The sequence below is a fragment of the Felis catus genome, chromosome B3 (assembly GCF_018350175.1).
Source record: "Felis catus isolate Fca126 chromosome B3, F.catus_Fca126_mat1.0, whole genome shotgun sequence".
Lineage (NCBI taxonomy): Eukaryota > Metazoa > Chordata > Mammalia > Carnivora > Felidae > Felis > Felis catus.
This window is the reverse complement of record NC_058373.1, coordinates 97,738,472-97,764,243: the sequence shown is the minus strand read 5'-3', so window position 1 is coordinate 97,764,243 and position 25,772 is coordinate 97,738,472. Positions and strand designations below refer to the sequence as shown.

The 25,772-nt window shown below is 38.0% G+C and overlaps 2 protein-coding genes across 5 annotated transcripts in view; both read left to right on the top strand.

Moving 5' to 3' along the window:
- The window catches only part of SOS2 (SOS Ras/Rho guanine nucleotide exchange factor 2), a 90,432-nt gene extending 74,366 nt beyond the window's left edge, over window positions 1-16,066 (top strand). For all 3 annotated transcript variants that reach the window (XM_045059890.1, XM_045059891.1, XM_023255675.2), the window contains 5 exons: window positions 2,825-2,941; window positions 4,222-4,483; window positions 5,014-5,055; window positions 13,384-13,493; window positions 14,332-16,066. In XM_045059890.1, coding sequence (XP_044915825.1) covers window positions 2,825-2,941; window positions 4,222-4,483; window positions 5,014-5,055; window positions 13,384-13,493; window positions 14,332-14,841 — 1,041 coding nt within the window. In that variant the 3' untranslated portion in view covers window positions 14,842-16,066. The remainder of the gene's footprint in view (window positions 1-2,824; window positions 2,942-4,221; window positions 4,484-5,013; window positions 5,056-13,383; window positions 13,494-14,331) is intronic.
- A 146-nt stretch (window positions 16,067-16,212) lies between these two features.
- Window positions 16,213-24,050, top strand: VCPKMT (valosin containing protein lysine methyltransferase). Of its 2 annotated transcripts, none has more exons than XM_023255677.2 (6): window positions 16,213-16,982; window positions 17,080-17,190; window positions 17,344-17,416; window positions 18,233-18,352; window positions 19,711-19,815; window positions 22,933-24,050. In XM_023255677.2, exons 1-6 carry the CDS (start codon window positions 16,717-16,719, stop codon window positions 22,945-22,947), a joined length of 690 nt encoding a protein of 229 aa, XP_023111445.1. In that variant the 5' UTR covers window positions 16,213-16,716; the 3' UTR covers window positions 22,948-24,050. The 2 variants fall into 2 exon arrangements, with proteins under 2 accessions (XP_023111445.1, XP_044915827.1); XM_045059892.1 differs by lacking the exon at window positions 22,933-24,050 and adding an exon at window positions 20,457-20,623.
- Window positions 24,051-25,772: the final 1,722 nt, after the last annotated feature.

Sequence of the window (25,772 nt, the reverse complement as noted above, 5' to 3'; positions counted from 1 at the left end):
TAAAAATACATATATTAGATAGTTTCTCAGAGTATTGCTTCTTTGTGCAGTTGTTTCAAATAATACGTTCAAAAAATGAATGACGAAATGAATGTAACTCTGATGTCCATGTAGTAAAAAGAAAGTCCGCTACTAGTGCTATCATTGATTGATAGCCATTTTAGATATTTTACATGTGCTAATGTAACATTAAGTAATTAATTTCTTCATAAGAACGCTGGGTTTAAAATAGGGGAAGAGGTTGGTTGTATGTATGCATAGCAAAAAATTATTTTTTTTAACATTCTATCAATTGATATTCTATTTTGAGCAGTGGTTCATAACATTGATTCTGTAGTACTATAAGATGTGGGATAGCGTCTAAATCATAGTAAATTATGATACTATGTTTATGTTAAATGAATTTTATTGTGTTACACTTACTTGAAATTCAGAACAAATAATAGCTATTGGAATAAGTTCACCTGTCACATTAAAAATGGTGTTAAACTTTCAGACTTAATCTGCAGGTTAGGCATATTAAGTGAAAATGGCCACCATGACTCCCACCCTCCTAAATTATAAGATGGTAACTATTCTTTGTTCTGAGTTCAAAACAAAATACCCTAGTCCTAAGAAAGAATGACCTAGGGTACGCCATTATGAAAACATAGACAGATACCTGCTTTAAAGAAAATGATGCTGGTGGTCCCATATTTCATTCTCTTCCCTCAACATTAGGCCAGCCCTCTGTGATGTGCAACTTCATAGGTCTAAAGAAATATGTTCTTGAAGCCCAGATTAGAGTTTATAATACATTTTCCCAGAGAAATAATGTTAAATTGTAGCTGGGTATATTTCAAATAGAACTTTTAACATTCATATCTCAGTAACTCCTAATAGTTTTTTGTGATCTGGTCTAGACTTCCTACCATCATTTATAGCATTCTTCTTGGGGATGTGGGAGCAAAGAATGTTTTCTTTATGATTAAGTCAAAGTAAATTTAAACATAGACAAAGTAGCTATTCACTTTTCAAGCCATAGTTAAGTGGTGTTTAAAAATAGAGCAAAGGGTGAGAAAATCAAGAATATTGCTATTATAACTTTATTAAAGTCTTTAAATTACTGTTGGTTCATATGATTTAATTTGGCTAACCTGAATATAAGAACAAGTTGATTCAATATTGTTAGAATAATATAATTTTCTTGACATTGGCAGAAAGCCTGAAAAATGGAGAATTTTATATCAGAAATTCTAAAGCTCATTTTGCCTACCCTTAAAGTGAAAAACAATACTTATTTTTACATATGCTTCTAAACCACTTCAAAATTAAATAAAGTTAAATCTAATGATTTGCTTCTAAGGAATTTTTCTGAGGAAATCATCAGAAATGTACAGAAAACTATGCACAAGAAGTTAATAATAATACTAATTATTGTAATAACAAAGAATTAGACAGCACTGTTGTGGATAACTGCCTATGTGGAGATAAGTGAAATATATTTTGGAACATCCATATGATTAAATACACCAGAGCTAAAATTTGTGTTTTATAAATAAGCCACCAATAACTGTGGTGTGGTCCCAATTTTGCAAAATAACCCCCCAAAACTAATATATGTATACGTGCATATATTCACACAGTAAAAACATTGGAACTATATTCCATTAGTAAAATATTAACAGATCTCTGGTTAGTGAGATTGCTATTTATATTCCTTTTTGCCCTTTGCTAAATCATCTAAATTTCCTACCTAAAAACTTAAATTTAAGCTTAGAAAATATTTTTCCTTAAAGACAAGAAAAGTTATTTTACTAGAGGTTAGCACAGATAAGTTTATAGTTATTCTTGAAATTACTTTTGAATTTGAATAGAACTTAATCCAACTTATCTTTTTTTTTCTCCCCAATTATCAAAAGTTTCATTGTGGGCACCTGGCTGGCTCAACATGCAACTCTTATTCTTGGAGGTGTGAGTTTGAGCCCCATATTGGATGTAGAGATTACTTAAAATCTTTCTTTAAAAAAAGTTTTATTTTGAATTTTAACTATAATTCTGTTCTAAATACTTTTATTTTATTTTATTATTTAAAAAAATTTTTAATGTTTATATCTGAGAGAGAGAGAGAGAGAGAGAGAGAGAGAGAGAGAGAGCAAGTCGGAGAGGGGCAGAGAGAGGGAGACAGAATCTGAAGCAAACTCCAGGCTCTGTGCTGTCAGCACAGAGCCCGACGCAGGGCTCCAACTCACGAGCCATGAAATCATGACCTGAGCTGAAGTCAAATGCTTACCTGACTGAGCGGCCCAGGTGCCCCTACATACTTTTATTTTGGAGAGAGAAAATGAGTGTGAGCGGGGGAGAGGCACAGAGTGGGAGAAACAGAGAAAGAGAGAGAGAATCCCAAGCAGGCTTCACGCTCAGTGCAGAGACCCTTGTGGTTCAGGACTCCATCCCACAACCCTGGGATCATGACCTGGCTGGAATCAAGAGTCAGACATTCAACTGACTGAGCCACCCAGGAGCCCCCTAAACACTTTTGATAGCTTATTGGTGATAATCATCTTGTTGTTATACTGAATAGAAGTAATGTTAACTGAGGGATACTGAGCCATTAAGATGGTAATAAATGAAAATCTGTTCATCTTTATAGAAAATGAAGACTAGAATATACAGCTCCCATAGAAATTATACAATTTTATTTGAAAGGAGGGAGATTGAAACAATCTTGTGAACTCTAAGACATGATCCCTTAGTATGTTGATAATTTTTTTTGTTTTAAACTGGTGAAATGCATATTCCAAAAAGATCTAAAACATACTTACAGAAATTTGTTTAATTCCAGAGATTCTTTGAAAACCTTAACCCCATGGGAAGTGCTTCTGAAAAGGAGTTTACAGATTATTTGTTCAATAAGTCACTAGAAATTGAACCCCGAAACTGCAAACAGCCACCTCGATTTGTAAGTTCATTACAATTCTGGAAAAATTGTGGTTTTTAAAATTTTTTTGGAAAAATTGTTTTTTTACAACAGTTTTCAATATTTAATATAACATTACCGTTAAAATTCTAATTTACTTGAATAACTATTTTTCAGTCTTTTGTTTTACACTACTATACTATTTCTAAAGTTATATATATTGTGGGGGGGCAATGTTATTAGCCTTTTGATAAAGTCTGGTTTATCGTTTATCTTAGTAGGACTTATTTATCTGTCAGCTTTTAATCCTTCATAGTATAAGGGGGAAAGTTGTGAGAAAGTGAAAACCTAAAATGATAGGTAAGCTGAATGGAACAGGAAATGAAAAGACCTGGGAAAAGGAGTGAGCAAGTGTATCCCGGTTTTTCTGGCTTAACCATGAGTCCTGTTGTTAGAGCACCATAGTCCGTTGTTGCCAGTGGAACGAACTTCGTGCTAAAAGTTGCTGCTACAGTTCCTAGTTATTCCTGGGTTTATAGTGGCAACAGAAGTAGTGGAAGACCAATTCTAAGTAGTTGAACTGGAAGCAAAATGTGGGAGAAAGTAAAATCATTTATAACACACCTACTTTAGGCCAAGAAGTAAGCATGGTAGTTTCATGTTATCTCCTCTTGACAGCAATTGTAAATATAGATCTTATTCTCATTTTACAAATCTCAAAACTGAGGCTCAAAGAAGTTAAATAACTTTTTCAAGGTTGCAAAGCTAGATATTGGCACAGTTGAGATTTTAATTGAAGTTACTGGAATCTGAGTTACATGTTTTTTTATTAGGTGACCACTGTGAGAGTTTAAAAAGAGGGGTGGAAGTTGAGGGTAGGAGACAATGATAGCATTTTTCCCAAAGACTTTAAAGTGCTGTCATAGAGGTTGGCGATTTACTGTTAGGAAGAAAAAAAAAAAAGACCTTTTTTTTCCTGATGCACATAACATATATTGCACATATTGTGCCTACAGTAAATATGTGTAAAATTGATATCGATGAATTGAAGAATTGAATTGTTTGGGGAGCAACAAGTTTTCACACAGATTTTCAACATTTTTATTTCTGCAGTATGAAAAGAGGTTTACTTGTATTCAAGTCCATCTTAAAATTAAGGCAATCAAATTCTGAAGTGTTCTACTAGAATGTTACAGGGTGTTTTGCAGATTGGGATTTGATTGTACTGTCTTAACTATATGATAAGAATTAATAAGGTTGTGCTAAGCCTTAAAAATAAAGTATATGCAAATTAGTAATGGTAGTTATTTTGCTTTTCCTAGCCTAGGAAATCAACTTTCTCTTTAAAATCTCCTGGAATAAGGCCTAATACAGGCCGACATGGCTCTACCTCAGGCACTTTACGAGGTCATCCAACACCATTAGAAAGAGAACCATATAAGATAAGCTTTAGTCGGATTGCTGAAACTGATCTTGAATCAACTGTGTCAGCACCAACCTCTCCAAATACGCCATCTACTCCACCAGTATCTGCTTCTTCAGACCTTAGTGTGTTTTTAGATGTGGATCTCAACAGTTCCTGTGGTATGTATTTGATAAAACCATTTGTTAAAAAAGGAATCTTATGTTTCAGATAATTCTTCTCATCATTTTAATTAGGGAACTTTAGAATCCTTTGCACACTATATTAGTGTGGAAAGTGGCATTTAAATGTGAAAATAATGATTAACACAAGGGACTAAAGCATCATTTGTGTATTGTTTATGCATTTATTTTCTAATTTATTCATTAAACAAATACTTATTTAGTACCTTTTGGGCCCCACTACTACTCTAAAGGGAGCAATAGACAGTAAGAAAACAAGAGATAAGTTTTGTGAAAGAAGTTTAAAAAGAGTCTGTGCTAGAGAGAGAACTATGCATGCTAAGAACGGAAAAACATCCAACCTACAAAGGTAACTATGCAGGTTCATTTCTTTTAAAATATGGCAATAGAGGATGATAAAATTCTGTACTCTCTCTGTTACTACATTTGTTACTTTATGCAAACATATTTTTAAAGTAAAACCATACATTTTACCTCTCTTTTCAAATTAACTTTTCTCATTCCAATAGGCAGCAATAGCATCTTTGCTCCAGTCCTCTTGCCACATTCAAGTAAGTGAGTTGATTCTAATGAAATGACTGTACAGATAATAATCGAGTTGACTAAATTTGTATATGGGTATTTGGGTTTTGGCAGCATTAAAATTTTTTTAAGAAATTAATAAAATTCTTATAAATAAGTGTAATTATTTGCTTAAAACTCAGAATTTTGGAGGCACTTGAGTGGCTTAGTCAGTTAAGCGTCCAGTTTTGGGTCAGGTCATGATCTCACAGTTCACGAATTCGAGCCTCACATTGGGCTGTCAGCACAGAGCCCGCTTCAGATCCTCTGTCCCTTCTCTCTCTGCCTCTCTCCTGTTTGTGCTCTCTCTCTCTCTCTCTCAAAAATAAATAAAATGTTTAAAAAAATTTTTTTAATAAAAAAACCTCAGAATTTTGAAGGCATTTTCCCATTGTCCTCTTGGTTTCGTGCTTGCTTTTTAGAAGTACAATGTCATTCACTCATAAATTATTCATGCATAGTTTTAATTTTTATTTATATTTTTAAGTTTATTTTGAGAAGGAGGAGAAGGGGGAGGGCCAGAGGGAGGGAGAGAAAAAAAAATCCCAAGCAGGCTCTACACTGCCAGCACAGAGCCCAATGTGTGGCTCAAACTCACAAACCATAAGATCATGACCTGAGCCAAAATCAATAACTGCGTGAGCCACCCAGGCACCGCTCATGCACAGTTTTTAAATGCCTATGTGCTGGGACTAGTCTAGGGTGCGAAGAGAGAACACTGAACAAAATAAATAGAAATCCTCTGTCAGTGACCCTATAGTTTCAGTCCTTTTTTTTTTTAAACTAGAGTATACTTGCGGTAGCAAAGGGACCCCAAAATACAGTGCCTTAAATGAAATGGAAATCTGTTTCTCACAATTGCAGGCCAAGTAGACAACTCTGCTCCACAAGCTAGCAAGGCAATTCAGGATTCTCAAAGTGGGGCTTCCATCTTTGAGTTGTAACCAACTGGTTCATTTTCCAGCCAGCAGGAAGGTGAAGGTCAAGGAGTTTTGTTAGAAAAACGTGATCTGGGAGTTGTTCTCTCACATTACTCTGCTTTCTTCCCAAAATTTAGTTACACAGACATTCCTAGCTACAAGGGAGGCTAAGAGATGTTGTCTGTAACTGGGAAGCCTTTTGTCTTGCTAAAATACATAGGATCCTATTACTGAAAGGAAGAAAAGGAAAGGTGCACTGGGGGACAGTTAGCAGTGTTTACCACAATATATTCAAGAAATTTCTAGGATCTTCTGTTTTTATTTCTAATGTTCTGCACATATACAATGATCTGCTTTGATATGGGTCATTTTTTTCTTTCATTTTACTGTCTACTTATTAAGCCCTTTAAATTTAGAGATCCATGTCTTTGATGTCTATAAAATGTTCCTTGTATCATTGGTAATAATTTCCTCCCAAACACATTCTCTGACTTCCTTTTTCGAGCTCCTTTTCCATATTGTACATCCTAGATTGAGCCTCCAACTTTATTTTGTCTCCTGTTGTCCATATCTTTGTTTTCTTGTTCTGTTTTTCACAAGATTTCCTCATTTCATCTTCCAACTCCTCTATTTTTTTTTTCATCTACAATGATTTTGAACCAAGAAATTCTTTCTAGTTACCTCTGATCATGCCAATTTTATGTCACCCTGTTGTCCTGGTTTTGTGGATTCACTGTCTTATCTCCTGTAGGATTTGGTGTTTTTTGGAAAAAATTTTTGCTTTGTTTCTTATATTATTTCCTTTCTGAGTTCCTTCTATTAGTTGTAGTCTCTTGTCTTTCATATTAGAGGTTTTCTTTTCTTGTTTGGTATCCTTAGCTTTTCATATGTTAGAGTGAGGCAAGATAAAGTGATGGGAAATACTATATCCATGGGCAAAGTTTGTTGACTTCTAGGTTTCACTGTGAATAGAGTGATGAGAAATTTTTACTTAGGAGATCTCCAAATGTCAGAATCTGTGAGGCCTCTTCTCTAGGAATGTTTAGTTTTTCCAAAGAAAGATCTTCAAGTCTTCTGCCTGGGTGGTCTTAGCATTTAATATAAAAATCTGTGTTATCAGCACAGTCCAATGTTTAGATTCACCAGAAAATAAAATCCCCAATCTCCTATCGAGTTTTAATTGTTCCTTACATAGATTTAATCAAGTCTTTTGTTTTCATGTCCATGCCTTCCATTATACCAAGTGCCTTTAAGTCCTGATCCCTCCTTTAATTCTGTGGACACATTAACTGCTGTTTGACAGTATCACTAACTATAGACATTTGGGTTTCATCTTCCTCCATTTGTCTCCTTCATGTACATTGTAGTCCACCTTCATGTACTGAAACTTCAAGATTCAGTTGTTTCTTGGCTTCAGTGAAGTTTGTATGTTTCTTTTTTTCCTTGTTGTTCTGTGGTGGAAATGTTTTTACTATGTATATTTGTTTCTTCTAGTGCTGCTATAACAAAGTACCACAGACTGAGTGACTTAAAAGAACACAGTTCTAGAGGATATAAGTCCAAAAATCAAGGTGTTGACAGGGCCTTGCTCCCTCTGAAACCTTTGAGAATCTTTCCTTGCCTCTTCTAGTTTCTGGTATTTGCTAATTATCCTTGGCATCCTTTGGTGTATAGGTGCATCACTTCAGTCCCTGCCTCTGTTGTCACATGGCCATCTTCTCCCTGTTTGTTTCTTTGTCCCTACTCCTCTTCTTATAAAAACACCAATCATACTGGTTAGGGCCCACTTTGATCCTAACTTGATTACATAGCTGTGAAGACCCCATTTCTAAATAAGGTCATATTCACAGGTACTGAGGGTTAGGACTTCAGCATATCTTTTGAGGGGACACAATTCAAACCATAACACCATGCCATTTTAGAACCAGCAGTTCTAGACATTATTTTGGATGGCAATAAAATATGCTTTCCATATGATAAAGAAAATTTCATCTTGAAATTTAATGGAGGATGTTAAGAATAGCTGCATAAAATTCTGACTCCCTAAAACAAATCCTGAAAGAAAGAACATTGTACATATGAAAAGTGCTCACATACAGCGAGTAAAACAGCAAGACTCCATTAACAATGGACATGAATAGACAGTTCACATGAAAGTAGGAGCAAGCCTATGTTAAAAGGTACTCTCATATGTTATTTATCCCTTGCAAATTGGTGTATTAGTATGACCCTTTTGGAAAGAAATCTGTAAACAATATGTCAAACCATAAAAATGTTCATACCCTTTGGCTTACTCATGCAATAGGGAATTGAGTACTTTGTAATAGCTACCCTGCTAGATACTACAGATTCAGTGGCAAACCAAAGATCAAGTTTCTGCCTTCATTAATACAAAATACCAATTTTGGGAAGAAGTCACATACATGATCACATTGTTCCTCCCACTCTCTTGGTTCTTCTGTTTTACTTTCAGCTCACTAGTCTGTCTTGCTTGTTTCTCTTCATATTTCCAGTCAGCAAAGATTGGAAGGTTACAAGATTCAGTCCCTGGACCTCTTCTCACTCACTTGTTTGGCCCATTCAGTCTTATATTATCTCTATATTAATAATTCCCCATTTTTTTAATCTACCTGGAACCACTTGACTTTTTGACTCATATACTCAGTGACCTTTGACATCTCTATTTGGACATTGAATAAGAATCTCAAACTTCTCCAAAACTGAACTTGTTTTCATCCCCTGCAAAGTAGTTCTTCCCATAGCCCCTTATCCCAGCTTTAACTGTATCTAATTGCTTAGGCCAAAAATATTAGAGTTATCTTTTATTTCTCTTTCTCATACCCCCAGTGTGATTCATCAATAAGTCTTGTTTACCCTCAGAATATATCCAGAATGTAACTGTTTCTCACCATCTCTACTGCTGTCACCTTGATCCAAGCCACCACTGTAGTAGCATTTTAACTTCCCACCTTCCCCACAGTCTGTTTTCAATATAGCAGCCAGGTCCTTTTAGAATGTAAGTTAGACTTGTCTCATAGCCCCCCAGTGGCTTTCCATCTCAAAGTAAATGCCAAAGTTCTTGCAAAGGGCCCAGAACATCCTATGCATTTTAGCCTCTTTGGATATGTCAGACTTCACCACCTACTGTTTTCTCCCGTCACTCACTCTGCTCCAGCTACTCTGCCTGATGCACACAATAGATGCATCCCCACATCAGGACTTCTGCCTTTGCCATTCCCTCTGCTTAGAATGCTCTTTACCCAGTTGGCCTCATGGCAGGCTCCCTTGCCTCCTTCAGGCTTTTGTCCAGTGTTACCTGAGTGAGGCCTTCCCTAGTCACCCTATTTAAAATTGCTCCCCTCCTATCTTTTCCTGTCTTCCTTCCCTACCTAATATATCTTCTTCTAATTTATGACCATAATACTTTTACTTATTTACCATGTCCACTTTCTCTCCCCAATGCAGAATATAAGCTCTGTAAAGACATGAATTTTTGCCTGTTGTGGTTCACTACTATATTGCCATAGTGCCTAGAACAGCGCCTGGCACTATAGCAGGTGCACAATAAGTATTTGTTGAATAAATGGATGGACGAATGGCAAAAAAATTGGAAGTAACTTACATAGCTAACTAATATTACAGAAATTGTTTAGTAAATTATCCTACATTCTAGTTTTAAACACTGAAGCTATTTAAAATGCTCACAAACACTAATCTTGTAGGGAAGTGGGTTTTTTTTTTTATCGTTTTTAATTTTTTTGAGATAGAGGTAGAGCAAGCTCATGAGTGGGGGAGGGGCAGAGAGAAAGGGAGACACAGAATCTGAGCAGGCTGCAGGCTCTGAGCTGTCAGTACAGAGCCAGGCATGGGGCTTGAACTCATAACCTGTGAGATCATGACCTGAGCCGAAGTCAGAGATTTAACCAACTGAGCCACCCAGGTGCCCCAAGGAAGTGTTCTTGATAGCAAAATAAAATTGTGTTGATGCTTCAGCAAGGATTGTTGACTGCCTGCTATGGAGAAGTATAACAGTGGTTTTGTGGTCTGACTGTAGAGTCAGACCTATATTCAGAAGCTCTCACAGCTTTTCTACCATCATTTAGATATTTTCCACTTCCATGAGTGTGTGTTTCTGTAAGGAAGGGAAGACCCACCTAAGTCTGACTTAAACAGTAAGAAAACATTCTGATTCACATAACTGGAAGTCTAGAGGAAAGCTACTTTAAGATTTGTTGAATCAGTGGCTGAGTGATGTTATCAAAGACCAGGTTTCTTTTCAACTCTTCATTGTTTTGGCTAAATTACCAGCTTTATCTAAGACTGTTTTTCTTCAAGGTCATAAGAGTGGTAGCGGGAGCATAACAGTTTGTGTGCTTTGCTTCTTTATTCCATCAGGTAAGAAGAAAAGAGAGGTACAGAAAAGAGAGACAGACTGGCAGAGTACTTTTCCAGAAGGGCAAGGAACTTTGTTTTCAGATCTGCTAGCACATCTTCCAAATGTGAACTAGGTCACATGCCTTCAGCTAAACCAGTCACTGTGGCTGAAGGATTGGATTACTCTATTGATTTGGTCTAATCAGGCCCCATCTCCAGACTTAAGGGATAAGGTCAGCTTTCCCTGAAGCACAGGGCTACATGTATAAAAGGAAGGTAGATTAGAAATCTGATCATGTTAAAAGAGTGAGTCCTGTGCCCCCTTCTTTGTTTTCCTTTTTACTTTTAAAAACATATTTATTATTGGGGTGGCTGGCTGGCTCAGTCATTAGAGCATGCAGCTCATGATCTTGGGTCATGATTTCAAGCCCCATGTTGGGCATAGAGCTTACTTTAAAAAAGTATTTATTATGGAAGTATAGTTGACATGCAGTATTATATTAGTTTCAGATATTCAACATAGTGATTTGACAGTTCTCTATATTGCTCCATGTTCACCATAAGTGTTGTTATAATATTGACTATATTCCCTATGCTGTTTTTTTCATATCTTGGACTTATTTTATAACTGGAAGTTTGTGCCTCTTAATTCCTTTCACCTATTTTGTCCATTCCCTTACCCTCCTCCCCTCTGGCAGCCACCAGTCTGTTCTCTGTGTTTATGAGTCTGTTTCTGGCTTTTTTTTTTTCCAGAACTCACATAAAAGTGAAATCATATGGTATTTGCTTTTTCTTTGTCTGACTTATCACTTAGCATACCCTCTTGGTCCATCCATATTGTCACAAATGGCAAGATCTCATTCTTTTTTGTGGCTAATATTCCAGTGTGTGTGTGTGTGTGTGTGTGTGTGTGTGTGTGTGTGTGTGTGTGTGTGTATGCGCGCATGCACACACATGCACCCCATATTTTCTTTATCCATTCATCTACTTTTTAAAATGTTTATTCATTTTTGAGAGAGAGAGAGAGACAGAGCATGAGTGGGGGAGGGGCAGAGAGAGGGAGACACAGAATCCGAAGCAGGCTCCAGGCTCTGAGCTGTCGGCACAGAGCCCCACGCATGGCTTGAATCCATGAACTGTGAGATCATGACCTGAGCCGAAGTTGGACGCCCAACCAACTGAGCCACCCAGGCGTCCCTATCCATTCATCTATTGATGGATACTTGAGTTGCTTCTATATGTTGGTTATTGTAAATAATGCTTCACTGAACACAGGGGTACATATATGTTTTTCAATTAGTGTTTTTGTTTTCTTAGGGTAAATGCTCAGTAGTGGAATTACTGGATCATATGGTATTTCTATTTTTAATGTTTTGAGGAAACTCCATACTGTTTTCCACGGTGGATGCATCAGTTTACATTCCCACCAACAGTGCACAAGGATTCCCTTTTCTCCACATCCTCACCAACACTTGTTATTTTTCTGATTGGAGTTGGGGTGCACTAGGCCAAATTGGCCAACTAAACCACATGAGATAGACTCACTATCACCAAGAGTAGTTTGCATCCAAAGACAGGGCAAAGGATGTTGGGCAGGCCAAAGGAATATATCCACAGCACATAGTGCTCTGCCTAACATCCCACAGCATCTGCCAAGACCCCATAGGCATACTTTTTCCACTACTGACACCCTGAGGTAACAAGACACATGAGGTGACTGCAGAGTCACATGATCAGGACAGCAGTTTTTTACGTGGAGTAACGAGATTGACATCTTTACTTGGATATTGCATAAGCGGTTCATACACAATGTGTTTAAAATTAAACTCATCAATTTTCCCAACTAGTTCCTGTGAACTCAATCTTAGTATAATGATAAATGAGACATGGTCACTGCTTTTATAACAACTGTTTATGGAGAGAGATCAAATAGACTTGGTCCTTAACTATAGGCATTTTTGTCATATGAAAAACAAAAGAAATAAATGAAAATAGTACTTTTTAAATGTTTGTTTGTTTATTTTGAGAGAGAGAGAGAGAGTGGAGGAGGGGCAGAGAGAGAGGGGGAGAGGGAATCCCAAGCAGGCTCCACACTGTCAGTGCAGAGCCTAATGCGGGGCTCAGTCTCACATACCGTGAGATCATGACTTGAGCCAAAATCAAGAGTCAGACACTTAACCGACTGAGCTGCCCTGGCGCCCCAGAAAACAGTTCATACTCTATGTCTATTTGGCATAGAATTTTCTCCTGAATACTTTATCATCTTGTAAATTCTCTTTAATGTGGTTATATAACATGTCCTTTATCAGTGAGAAACTTAACAAAGAGAAAGGGTTATTTGATACAACCTTACCTTTTGCTCTCCTATTTGGAGGTTTTATTACCTGTGTAGAAATGTATCTGATACTAGCTGCTTCAGAATTATGTATGATTATGTATGCTCTTTCTCTGGAAGTTACTACAATATATGCAAATATGTTTGTTTTAGATTTTAAAAAGGCTTTTGAGATACAGAATCTCATTATTAATTTTAATTAAATTGTATGTCTTCATGTAGCCATGGTACCTGCCATATATCAAGCACTACCACTGTACTAGTGCTTAGGGATACAAAAATAAATACACACTACCCTCAAAAAGCTTACGGTTTTTAGTGGAGAGGATAGGTAAACCAACCATCAGCTACAATACATTCTGACATTTGGGGGCGCCTGGGTGGCTCAGTCGGTTGGGCGTCCGACTTCGGCTCAGGTCACCATCTCGCGGTCCGTGAGTTCGAGCCCTGCGTCAGGCTCTGGGCTGATGGCTCAGAGCCTGGAGCCTGTTTCCACTTCTGTGTCTCCCTCTCTCTCTGCCCCTCCCCTGTTCATGCTCTGTCTCTCTCTGTCCCAAAAATAAATAAACGTTAAAAAAAAAAAATACATTCTGACATTTGCTGTAGCAGAGTTGATCACGTATTGAAATAAAGTCTTGTCTTATGATTGCACTGTGAATTGTGGTTAAACTAATCTTTTTTACCCCTAGAGTCTTTCTTCAGTTCATGTGGTAGTTTACATAAACTAAATGAAGAGCCACTGATTCCTCCTCCACTTCCTCCTCGAAAAAAGTTTGATCATGATGCTTCAAATTCCAAGGTAGTCAACAGGACTTAGGTTTGCCTTAACTTACTCAACTTACTCAAAGTTGTGAATCTTCAGAACAGTGCTTGTTCTTATAAGAAGTCTGTCAATTATAATTTGGCTACCCTTTAAGGTTTTAAAACACTTTGGTTTTATTTGAAAAATACTTTAAATAATTGCTTAATTCTTGGAATATTTTTTTCTAAAAAGAGGCTGGGCAGATTCACATATACTTAGAAGTATGTTTTCTTTCTGGTAGAAATGGAAAAAACTTTAGTATTCAAAGCATTCTTGAAACTTTAAACCAGCACTTCTCCAACTTTACTGCTTCAAAATCATCTGGGAGGCTTGTTAAAACCAGATTGCCAGAGTTTCTGATTGAGTAGGTCTAGGGTGGGGCACCACAATTTGCATTTTTTAACAAGTTCCCTACTGATGCTGGTGCTGCTGTCCCTGGATCACACTTTGAGAACCTCACTGGGGAAAGCAGAAGTAGATGACCAGAAAGCAGAAGCTAGGCATTAAGTCCCCTTGGAATTATGTATTTTAATGTTCACAAAACTATACATCCTTTTTAGTCGCTTGCCTATTATAATTACAAGATAACCTGAGGCTTTATGTTCTAAGATTTCAATTAAAACATCTCATATATAAAAATATTAAACTGGGCCCCAAGTTATACTAGAAGTAATTTATTGATAAATCTGATCATTAAATTAGGTTAACCTATTTTGAACCTCTGGATTTAACTGAACACATAAGAATTTTTCAGTCTTTTGAAACCTTTCTTAACAAATTTTTCAGGAGAATGGAGGTATAATTTAATTTCTTTTTTTTTTTTTTTTTTTTTTAGGGAAATACGAAATCTGATGATGACCCCCCTGCTATTCCACCAAGACAACCTCCTCCTCCAAAGGTAAAACCCAGAGTTCCTGCTCCTACTGGTGCATTTGACGGGCCTCTGCATAGTCCACCTCCACCACCGCCGAGAGATCCTCTTCCTGATACCCCTCCACCAGTTCCCCTTCGGCCTCCAGAACACTTTATAAACTGTCCATTTAATCTTCAGCCACCTCCACTAGGACATCTTCACAGAGATCCAGAGTGGCTCAGAGACGTTAGTACCTGTCCAAATTCACCAAATACTCCTCCTAGCACACCCTCTCCAAGAGTACCACGTCGATGCTATGCGCTCAGTTCCAGTCACAATAACCTTGCTCATCCTCAAGCTCCCCCTGTTCCACCAAGGCAGAATTCAAGCCCTCACCTACCAAAACTGCCACCAAAGACTTATAAACGGGAGCTTTCACACCCCCCATCGTACAGACTGCCTTTGCTAGAAAATGCAGAAACTCCTCAATGACCTTAGCCATATGTAGTCATTGACACTGGAATGGTATTTGTAAAGGTTTTGTTTTTTTTTTTTTAATTTATTCAGAAAAAGGCATAGTATTTTAGTACTTTTTACAAATAATGCTCTTACAAAAATGCTACTGATCAAATAAGCTTTTAAAAATCAGAAAAATAAAAATACAGAAGTCCTTTACCATGATCCTCAGGTGATCAGTAGCATTGCCTTGTTTTGGATCCTCAGTGCTGCCAAAAGGCCAGTATAAAGAATTTATATTTGCACTGTAGACTCTGCTAAAATATGGTTTAAAGTGACATTGATTGCACTGAAAAAGGGGATAGTGCATTTGTGGAATTTTTCAAATTTGAGTAATAGATGCCTTTTTAAGGCAATGAATTTACACAGATTTAGGGGGTGTATGGTATTACTGATTTTTAAAACTCTTTGACCATCTTCTAGTTTTTACTTCTAGTTTTTACATGTAGGAGAATTGTGAAAAACACCCACTGTTCTTAAACTCTTTAATGCCATGTCTTAAATGCCAGAATTTGCTGCTGAAGACAAAAATGAAAAATAGAATGAAAATAGTAGAATGCACTGTGTTTATTATTTTGTCAAAATGTATACAGAGACTACCTAACCCAATCATAGAGGGAGAAAGGGCATGTATCTCATTCAGATGTGCCTTTTGTTTTTGCAGACTATGGTGTCTTTAGCTAATGAGTTGCCTATTGTTTTGGAAAACAAAGTTAATATGCCATGTATGTACAGTTTTGTTTATATTGTATATTTAAAGATAATGCTAATAACATATAAATTTAAGTGACTCGAGGCCTATAATACAATCTGCTACTTTACTAATTCAGAAATTCAGAGGAAAAATTCTTATGGCATAGGAACCAACTGCTTTGCCCTCAAAACCTAGTAACTTTATAAATTTCATGTTAACTAAAAATTTTTTAAATATTTTTTTTTACATTGGTAACATTTAAACCAGCAAATACTTAAAGCTTTATTAAACTTTTTATTCAGAGAAGTGAATAAAACTTTTATTTGCCATTTGGACTCCTGGGTTCAAAGTGATGAAAAAGCGTGTTTTGCTAATAGTGTTGTAGCAGCAGTTGTAAAGTAGCCAAAAGCCACGTTGTTTATTTACTGGTCTGTGGCCTTTTACTGTGCTTTGTATCAGAGTTCTTAACAAGATTAATAAATTACCCCAGTCTTAATTTTTAAAAGATTTTTAAAGTATGTGTTTTCATTTTAAGAAACAAGGGGAGAGATTGTTGAGTTCTGTGGAAATAAATACACCTACATTATTTACAATATTTTGTGCAATTTACCTTACATAATCCCAAAGAATTTAAGTGACGTAAATTTTACAGGGATTACTTTTGTCTTAACCTTCAAAATGCAGTCAGCAAGCTTCCAGCAACTATTTTTATGCATTCAGATGAAAAATTAGAAACATGCTAGGGAACTCTTGATAAGGATTATAGCCTTCCTTGGTAGGATCTTGGAACCTGCCTGGGTTTAAGGCCAATAACTACCATGTGAATTAGTCTCCAGGTAAAAACACTCTGAGGTTGCCTTTGTTTTTTAAAGAGCAGTTTACAATCTTAGCTTTGGAAGAGTGATTTAAACTACCTGTTTGTTAGGCCTGACTTGTAATTGAGCGGAGTGAGGCAGACCAGCACGCTGGGGAAGCGGGTGGCCTCGTGCTCGACCACGCCCAGGTAACGCTGCCTTCCCGGCTTTGTGCCTTTGCGCACGCGCTGTGGAGCCCAACTTCGCCGCTAGGAGGCGCCGGGCCCTCTTCAGGTCGGCCCTTGGGGCGGTGCGTGTGGATGTGACGTCACCGCGCACGCCGCCTCTTGTTGCCGGGCAGCGATGGCGGCTACCCTGGAGTCCTCCGTGGAGGACCCACTGCGGAACTTTGTTCGAGTTTTGGAGAAGCGAGATGGCACAGTGTTACGACTGCAGCAGTATGGCTCTGGCGGCGTGGGCTGCGTTGTTTGGGATGCTGCCATTGTTCTTTCTAAGTACCTGGAAACGCCCGAGTTTTCCGGCGATGGGGCCCACGCTCTGAGCCGGCGGTCGGTGCTGGAACTGGGCTCTGGCACAGGGGCCGTGGGGCTCATGGCCGCTACCCTCGGGTAAGAGCTGGCAGGAGGGGGCGCCGCTTTGTTCGGGAAACCCACATTACTGGTTTACCATACTTGTGCCTACACCTCAATCCACCTTATTTTACAGGGCTGATGTTGTAGTCACAGATCTTGAAGAATTGCAAGATTTACTGAAGATGAATATTAATATGAACGAGCATCTTGTCACTGGTTCTATTCAAGCCAAGGTACTGAAATGGTTTGTATGGCCTTTCAGCTTGTTTTAAGTAATGATTTGTAGTTTGCTTTAAATTGCATTTCACTACGAAGGGGACTTTTCAGGCCTTGTTTATAAAAACTGTATTTTAAATTATTAAAGCAACAATTAAAATATTTGGTTGACATTTTTAAGGGGGGAAGAAATAGAAGACTTGTCTTCTCCACCAGACTACATACTGATGGCCGACTGCATATACTACGAAGAGGTAAGTACTCAGTGGAGCGAAGTGCCTTTCCTTTAGAAGTGGTACCATGACTGGTGGATTTCATAGTGCACATTTCTTCCCATTTTAACATCTCTAAATGCAGGATATTTGTCCTAAAGTTGATGACACAGTAAAGAGAAAATAAGTTTTAAGGAACTGTATATGTACACTCATGATAAACATATATACCTCTGAAACAGTTGAGAAAAGTGTCATGTGCATTTTACTAGAAGCTTCTGTAAGATTTTAAAAGGATTTTGCCATTTGGATGTTATGAAAAGCCAAGTTTTTTAAAGCTCTTCCTAGTGAACATGTTGCCCATGACATTGAGAATTAAGTTGCTTTGTAAAGAATTCATTTTTCTGTGGCAAAATTATTCAGAATGATTTTTAAAAAACCGTTTGTATAGCATTGTGGGCATCACTCATTTTTAAAATAACGAGGGTTGAGCTAACTTACGTTCAAGGTATTGTCAGACTTGCCTTTGTGGGCAAAATCCTAAATTAAAATAGATTAAATAAAATTAATTTTTTAAGGGTGAAGTCAGTTCCATTTGTTTTCCCATGGGCATTCCAAAATGCAGTCACTTAACTCCTCTCTTTGGAAATTGAAATCAGTGTAATGGTTGATTAGTTAAGAGAAGTTTACCAGTCATTAGTTACAGAGCTTTAACCACGTGTACTTTGTTGCATTGATTCAAAGATGGATAAGTTGGAGGGGAATTATAATTACCCTCCACTTCCCCTGCCCCGTTTGTATAGTAAAAATATAAATTTTTAAAAATCATAAATAAAAACTATATCCTTTTTTGAACAGTCTTTGGAGCCATTGTTGAAAACGCTAAAAGATCTTAGTGGATTTGAGACTTGTATTATATGTTGTTATGAACAACGAACCATGGGAAAAAATCCAGAAATTGAGAAAAAGTATTTTGAGGTAAGTACTGTACTAGATATGTTTTTGTACTGATTACCCTTCTGTGAGGCTGTATGTGACTGTGTGTTCAAGTATATTATGGTACTCTTGAGTGGGGAAAACATTCTGGTTGTATGAACCCAAGGAGAGGATCTTTCATTGCCCACCGTTCTATTAAGACTTCCGCTTTTTTCATCTTTTCTAATCCTTTATTTTTCTTTCTAATTAGGTGATCTAGTATTTAGAGAACAATCTAAAATAATGTTTCTTGATTAAACACTGTGCTAGCTTTGGGGAACATATTGATGTATGTATTACCTTTGGAGTATACATCATGGAAACATTGATATGTGATATGTTTTTACCTCTGTGGTTTTCTCTGTTTTTATGAAAGCTTTGACCAAGATATCGTATCTGCTTTTTTTTTTTTTTTAAGTTTACTTATTTATTTTGAGAGAGAGTGAGCAGGGGAGAGGCAGAGAGAGAGTGAGAGAGAGAATCCCAAGCAGGCTCCCTGCTGTCAGGGCAGAGCCCAGCATGGGTCTCAATCCCAAGAACCCATGAACTGTGAAATCATGACCTGAGCTGAAATCAAGAGTCAGACACTTAACTGACTGAGCCACCCATGTGTCCTGGAAGAAAACCTGTCTGCTTTCAGTTTCTTCCTCTCCCTCTCTCCCTCTCTCCCTCTCTCCCTCTCTCCCTCTCTCCCTCTCTCCCTCTCTCCCTCTCTCCCTCTCCCCCTCTCCCCCTCTCCCCCTCTCCCCCTCTCCCCCTCTCCCCCTCTCCCCCTCTCCCTCTCTCCCTCTCCCCCCCCCGCCTCTCTTTTTTTTACTTTTTACTTTGAAATAAAGATTCACACAAAGTTGCAAGAGTGGTACATAGAGTCCCATGTATCTTTACCCATCTTCCCCTGGTTGTCACCCAAACGCTTTTGATGGGCAAAAATCCATCACTTTACAAGTGACTCCTCTTGAGGGTACATCTACACAGCCCTGAAAGGACTACTTTACTTAAATGAGAAAACAAATATATGACTCTGCCTCAGATATGTGCTAAAATGGTTTATATTTTTCTTGACAATGAAAGTTAATGAACTTTTGAGAGTATAATTGAAAATTTTGTATTGCTAAACTGTTTCAGTTGAATTAAAACACATGTACAATGCACATATATCCAGTGCTCGGCTCACTTTTTCATGTGTATACACCCAAGCAACCACCACCCTACATAAAACTATAGAACACTTTTACGATCTCAGAAGGCTCCTACATGCCCTTCCCTAGTCAGTACTCTAAAATTAACCATCATTCTGACTTCTGTCACCACAGGACACTTCATATTACTGAATTTAAAGTATATCTCTTTTAAATTTATAGCTACTCCAACTAGACTTTGACTTTGAAAAAATTCCTTTGGAGAAACATGATGAAGAATATCGAAGCGAAGATATTCATATTTTATACATCAGAAAGAAAAAACCGGTAAATATATTCCTAGCTCCTTTATCCTCTGAGGAGATTTCATTAGCTGGGCATGGTCTCTGAGCTAATGTGTGGTGTAGATGTTGATTGTGATGTGGGGAAACTGCTCTGATAACTCACTGAACTAAGGCACTTTCAGTGTTAAGATAATCTCCTTGGCCTTGGATTCTTCCTTTAAAATTAGGCAGGCTGCTTTTATAAAGGTCCTTTCCATCTGTAAATAATAGAGGTTTATAATTGGACATCAGCTTAAGCAAGGAACTCAGCTATTTATAAGTTTGTATTGTCTCTTATTAGTTCTGACTTTTGTGAACTTTCTCCAATCATTCAAAATTTGTTTTAAATTTATTTATTTTGAGTGAGTGAGGGAGGGGCAGAGAGAAAGGGAGAGAGAAAATTCCAAGCAGGCTCTGCCCTGTTGTCAGCACGGAGCCCAACTTGCGGCTCAAACTCACGAACTGTGAGATCATGACCTGAGCCGAAGTTGGATGTTTAACTGACTGAGCCACCCAGGCGCCCCAAATTCTTTTAAATTGTCAGAGTAAAATATAATAAGGTAGGTCTGTACAGTAAATAAAAATGCACTCTGTTAAATAGAATTTATGTATGTTTCCCTTTTTTTGTTGCTTTACCTGTTACAGTAATTATATTTTATGCAAGTTGCCTCTGTGATGCCTAGAGTTTGAACCTGTAGAAAGGAAGAATTGTGTCTCATCCATTTTTGTATCACCTTCTGTATATGTGACTAGTATAAAGCAAAGACATGGTCAAGTTTATGCATTAAAGATGCTTAATTTAGTAAATCCAACTTGTTTCTGTTCTCTTTGCTTTGATTGAATTTGTTGAATTTGTTGATGAAGTTTTCTCATTATGTGAATTCTAGCCAAAAGCAAATAACTTGCAATTTGGGAGATCAAGGCTAGGTGTTAGGACTATAAAGAAAGAGGACTAGTGGGGTTAGTAATTCAGATCCACTAACTTTTATTTGGCATGGTGCTGGAGATATAAAGATAAATTTAAAAATGTTTTAGGTCTTAAGGAATGTGGTTTTAGCTCAGGCTGTTGTACAGGGTTTTTGTTTGTTTAAAGGTTTATTTTTAGGGGTACCTGGGTGGCTCAGTGGTTAAGCATCCAACTGTTGATTTCAGCTTGTGTCACAATCTCATGGTTTGTGAAATTGAGCCCTGCATCAGGCTCTGTGTTGATAGCACAGAGCCCACTTGGAATTCTCTCTCTCCCTCTCTCTCTGCCCCTCCCCAGCTCATGTTCTCCCTGTCTCTCTCAGAATAAATAAACATTTAAAAGAAGAAGAAAAAAAAGATTTATTTTTGAGTAATCTCTGCACCCAATGTGGGGCTCAAACTTACAATACCAAGATCAGGAGTCACATGCTCTACCAACTGAGCCAGCCAGGTACCCTCGTGGTGTAGTTTTGAAAGTAGGATTTTTTTGAGGCATAAAGATTTTGTGTTTCCTAAATGTACAGGCTTCCTTTTTTTCCCCCCCAAAGAATCACTTTTTTTTTTTTTTTTTAATTGTTAATTGTTACAGAGCACAAGCAGGGGTCGGGGAAGAGAAATCCCACAAGCATGAGCAGGGGAGGGGCAAAGCAAGAGGGAAAGTGAATCCCTAGTGGGCTCCACACTGGGGCCCAACAGGCTTGATCTCACAGCTGTGAGATCATGACCTAAGCTGAAATCAAGAGTCAGAAGCTCAACCAACTGAGCCACCCAGGGGCCCTGAGAGAGAGAGATTGAATCTTAAGCTTCACACTCAGTGCAGAGCCTGATGCAGGATTCAATCCCACAACCCTGGGATCCTGACCTGAGTAGCTCAAGAGTCCAATGCTCAACCCACTGAGCCACCCAGATGCCCCAGAATCAGTTTCTTTTGAAAAAGTTGGTAACATTCACACACCATAAAATTCACCCTTTTAAAATGTACAATGCACTGGTTTTATAGTATACTCACAGAGTTGCACAGCTGTCACCACTTTTTAATTCTAAACATTTTTATCACCTCACAAAGAAACCCCATACCTATTAGCAGTCTCTTCCTATTCCTGCCTCTCCCTAGCCCTTGGCAACCACCAGTCTGTTCTCTATGGATTTTCCTATTCTGAACATTTCATATAAATGGAACCACATACTGTGTGGCTTCCTGTATCTGGCTTCTAACAGCACAGTGTTTTTAAGGTTTACCCATGTTGGAGCCTACATCATCAGCACTTAACTCCTTACAGTTTTTTTTAGGTATAATATGTTTTTTTAATATAGTTTTACTATTTCTTTGCATGCATATACTACACCTTATCCATTCATCACTTGATAGGCATTTCAGTCGTTTTCACTTTTTGGCTATAATGAATAATACTATTATGAATATCCATGTGAATTTTTGTGTGATCTGTGTTTTCAGATCTCTTGGGTATGTACCTTAGAGTAGAATTGCTGGGTTATATGGGAATTCTGTTTAACTTTTTGAGGAATTAATAAACTGTATTCCAAAGCTGCTGTATCACTTTACGTTCCCACCAGCAATAGCTGAGGGTTCTAATTTCTTTGTATCCTCACCAACACTTGTCATTGTCAATTTTTTGATTCTAGCCATCTTAGTAGGTATGAAGTGGTATCTCATTGTGGTTTTTATTTTCATTTCCCAAGTAACTAATGATGTTGAATATCTTTTCATGTACTTACTGGCCATTTGTATATCTTTACAAAAGTACTTTGCCTGTTTTTAAATGGGGTCGTCTTTTTATCGTTGAGTTGTAACAGTTCTTTATATATTTTGGATACTAGACCCTTACCAGAACGTGACTTGCAAATACTTTCTCTCATTCTGTGAGTTGTCTTTTTGTTTTCTTGATAGTATGTCCTTTGAAGCACAGAGCTTTTTAATTTTGATGATGTCCAGTGTATGTCATTTTTCTTTGGTTGCTTGCATTTAGGTATCAGCAACGAACCATCTCCAAAAATTATGCATGGCTATTCCTTTGAATTGCATTTAGCCATTACTAGGCATATTACCTAGTATTAAGCACCCAGTAAGTACTTAAAGTTTCTTCTTAGAAAGCCTCTTTAAAGTTTTAAAGTTTCTTTTTTTTTTTTCTTATAGAAATCTCCATCGTGAAATCTTTAGTCATCTTACCCAAGTCTCTAACAACCTGGGTAAGCTAAAGATGTGAGTGGAGCATGTGAATACAGCATGGGAAGATTGTGTTCACAGATTATTCCAGCATGTCCGTAGAGATTTGATATATAAATGAAAACTACCATGGGCTGCCTGCAATTCGAAAAATGATTACTGACTGCCTGCCTGCCATTGGGCCTGAAATCCAACTTAGTTTACTTTTAGCTCAGCATCAGGTTCTGCTTAAAAGAAAATTGCATATCAGTCACTCCTCAAATGAAAATAGGTATTGCGATTTGCCAAAGTCTGCCAGAAAGAAACAGTGAAGCAGCATAACCATGACGTGGTGTATCTTCAGGAAACCAGGGATAAATTGATCCAATTTCTAAAGAGAGACATCTATTACTATGTAATTATGTTTAAATTGAAACTAGTAAAATTTAGTTGTCTTCAACCTAGATAAATGTAAAAAAAGATTTTTATTTTAACATAATTCTGCAGTGGTTTTATATATACCTTCCACTTCATTGCTGTTATTAAGATAGCTTTAGTATTTAAATTTTCTTTTATTTAAAAAAAAACAAAAATACTGTTTTCTATATTTAAATTAGCCAAAGTTTTATTCTTTTCCTCCACCATACATGTCTATGTGAGTTGGATAGTAAATTATACTGTAATGAGTTGGTAAGAATGAAAGTAAGAAATCAGGAGTGGGGAAAGGTATCTTTACAGAATCTTCCATTTGAGAATGGAGTGAGAATAAAAAGCCCACTTTCAGGCTTGTGCACTTATGTGGCTCTTGCACTTCTCCTTGTGTGTATCTTCTAGGAAAATGACTAAAATCACTGCTGTTTTTACATGGAACAGAGAAAGGTTTTTAAGTAACTACACATGTAGTTCTGTATACATTTAGCAAATGATTTTGGTTCTGTGTCGTCTGTTTTATGTTAGTGATGGTAATCATCTGCTCAGACTCGGATCTGTCAAGGACTTCAGTCATACCAGTTGTGAAGAGTAATACTAACTGGATGGGATTCTGGTACTTACAGGCATTGGTGCTTGGTGGCACATTTTCTGTATTAAAATAAACATTGTTTTTGAGACCCTGTGATTTTGTGAATGTTTCAGAGATAGTTTTGAAGAAAATGAATGTCTAAAGCAGGCTTTCCAGCAAAAGAACCATTGTTTCCTCCAGGCTTCCTTCAGTCTTTAAAATTTGTTTTGCTGTTCTTTCTCAAAATACATTGTTCATACTGCCCTTAGCATTTTATTAAGCAGTTTACTAAACAGTGTAAACTAAATATATGATACTTTGTTAGTTACAGATAGCACCAGTTATTATCAGTGAAGTCTATTTAGCCTTTTTGGTAACGTTGTAGAACTTGTAAAAGTAAGTCTGACATTGACCAGCTATAGTGATCCACCCAGATTCCTCAGATCCCTGTTCACCCTCCTCCCCTGTTCACTATGCTTCTAATACTCAGTACCTCCGGGTCTTCGGCCTGAAGTGCTCCTTGACATTTCTGTATGAAAGCCCAGCTCCTTTACCTCACATAGGTGTACGTTTACACTCCGGAACTCTCTGGAGGAGCTGGGTTGAGGTCAGCCTCTACCGCTTGGTCAGAATCACCCCTTTGCTTGGGCGTGCTTCCTTCCCTGTCCTATTCCCACTCCTTCTTACTTCCTTAATAAGTCATTTGCATACATTCATTGACATCTGTTCTAGAGAACTGACGTAAGTTACTGACTGCAGACTTAAGTAATTTGTAACATTAAATCATGGGATTTTTCTTTTCCTATTCTGGAGTAAGACCAAAACAGAGACTAAAAGGTACCAAGGTAGCAAGTCTCCACGTTGTAAGATGAGGGCACCACTGGTGCTTAGGACCCATGAGCACTGCAGGGCTTACCGAGGGCTGCCGGTTTGTGGAACGCCCTGTCCCGAACCGCCATTCCACAGACAGCTGGGAGGCTAGGGAGAGGCAGTGTTGGGGAATGGGATTTAGTCCTTTGGGCTGTCATGAGAGAAGGGACAGGGAGCATCTGTACTCAGAAACCACAAGAGGGAGGCCTAAGGGAACACCTTAAGATTCAAGATGCCTTTAAGAAGGGGAACCCAGCATTTTCTCCACCTGGTTGGATTTGTGTTTACTCAGCAGGTTAGCATATCTGCGTTGCTATTCCAGAGCACAGGAATAGAATTGGAGGGCGGGGGCTGCCAGGCAGAGAGGTATTAAAGATGGGTCCTGTCAGCCTAAGAGTTGGAGGCTGAAGGACGTGTGCAGTCACATGAGGAAGTTCAGGGGCAGGTGCTATAAATGAGAGAGGTGTGATGCCAGGGACTGGGGATCAGCCAGAATGCAGCCAACTCTCAAACCTCCAGGGACTGCCAGGGCTGGGTTGCAGGGGAGGGAAGGAGGGGTTGCCACTGTGCACCGTGAAACCCATAGGCCCGTTATCAGCATGCAGTTGTTGCCAATTAGGGAGCCCCTTTTGTAAAGCAGTGATTCTCAAACTAGGCTGCATGTGGAATCACCTAGAAAATTAAAAGCAAACAAAAGCCATGTTCAGGTACCAGTTCAATTAAGTAAGAGGCATGGAATTTTTGTCAAAGGGCTCCAGGTGGTTTGGGTGTTTGGTCTAAATTGGGAACCACTGCGTTCCAGTATCTACTTCCCAAGAGAAAGAGCAGAGAAAAAGGAGGAGAAATAAGAAAACAACCCATCCATGATTAGAGTGGGCCTGTACTGCATAGAGAAGGAAGGAGCTTTGAATGCAATGTGGACTGGTCTGTGAAATAGGGATTAAACAGGACTGAACTTTAG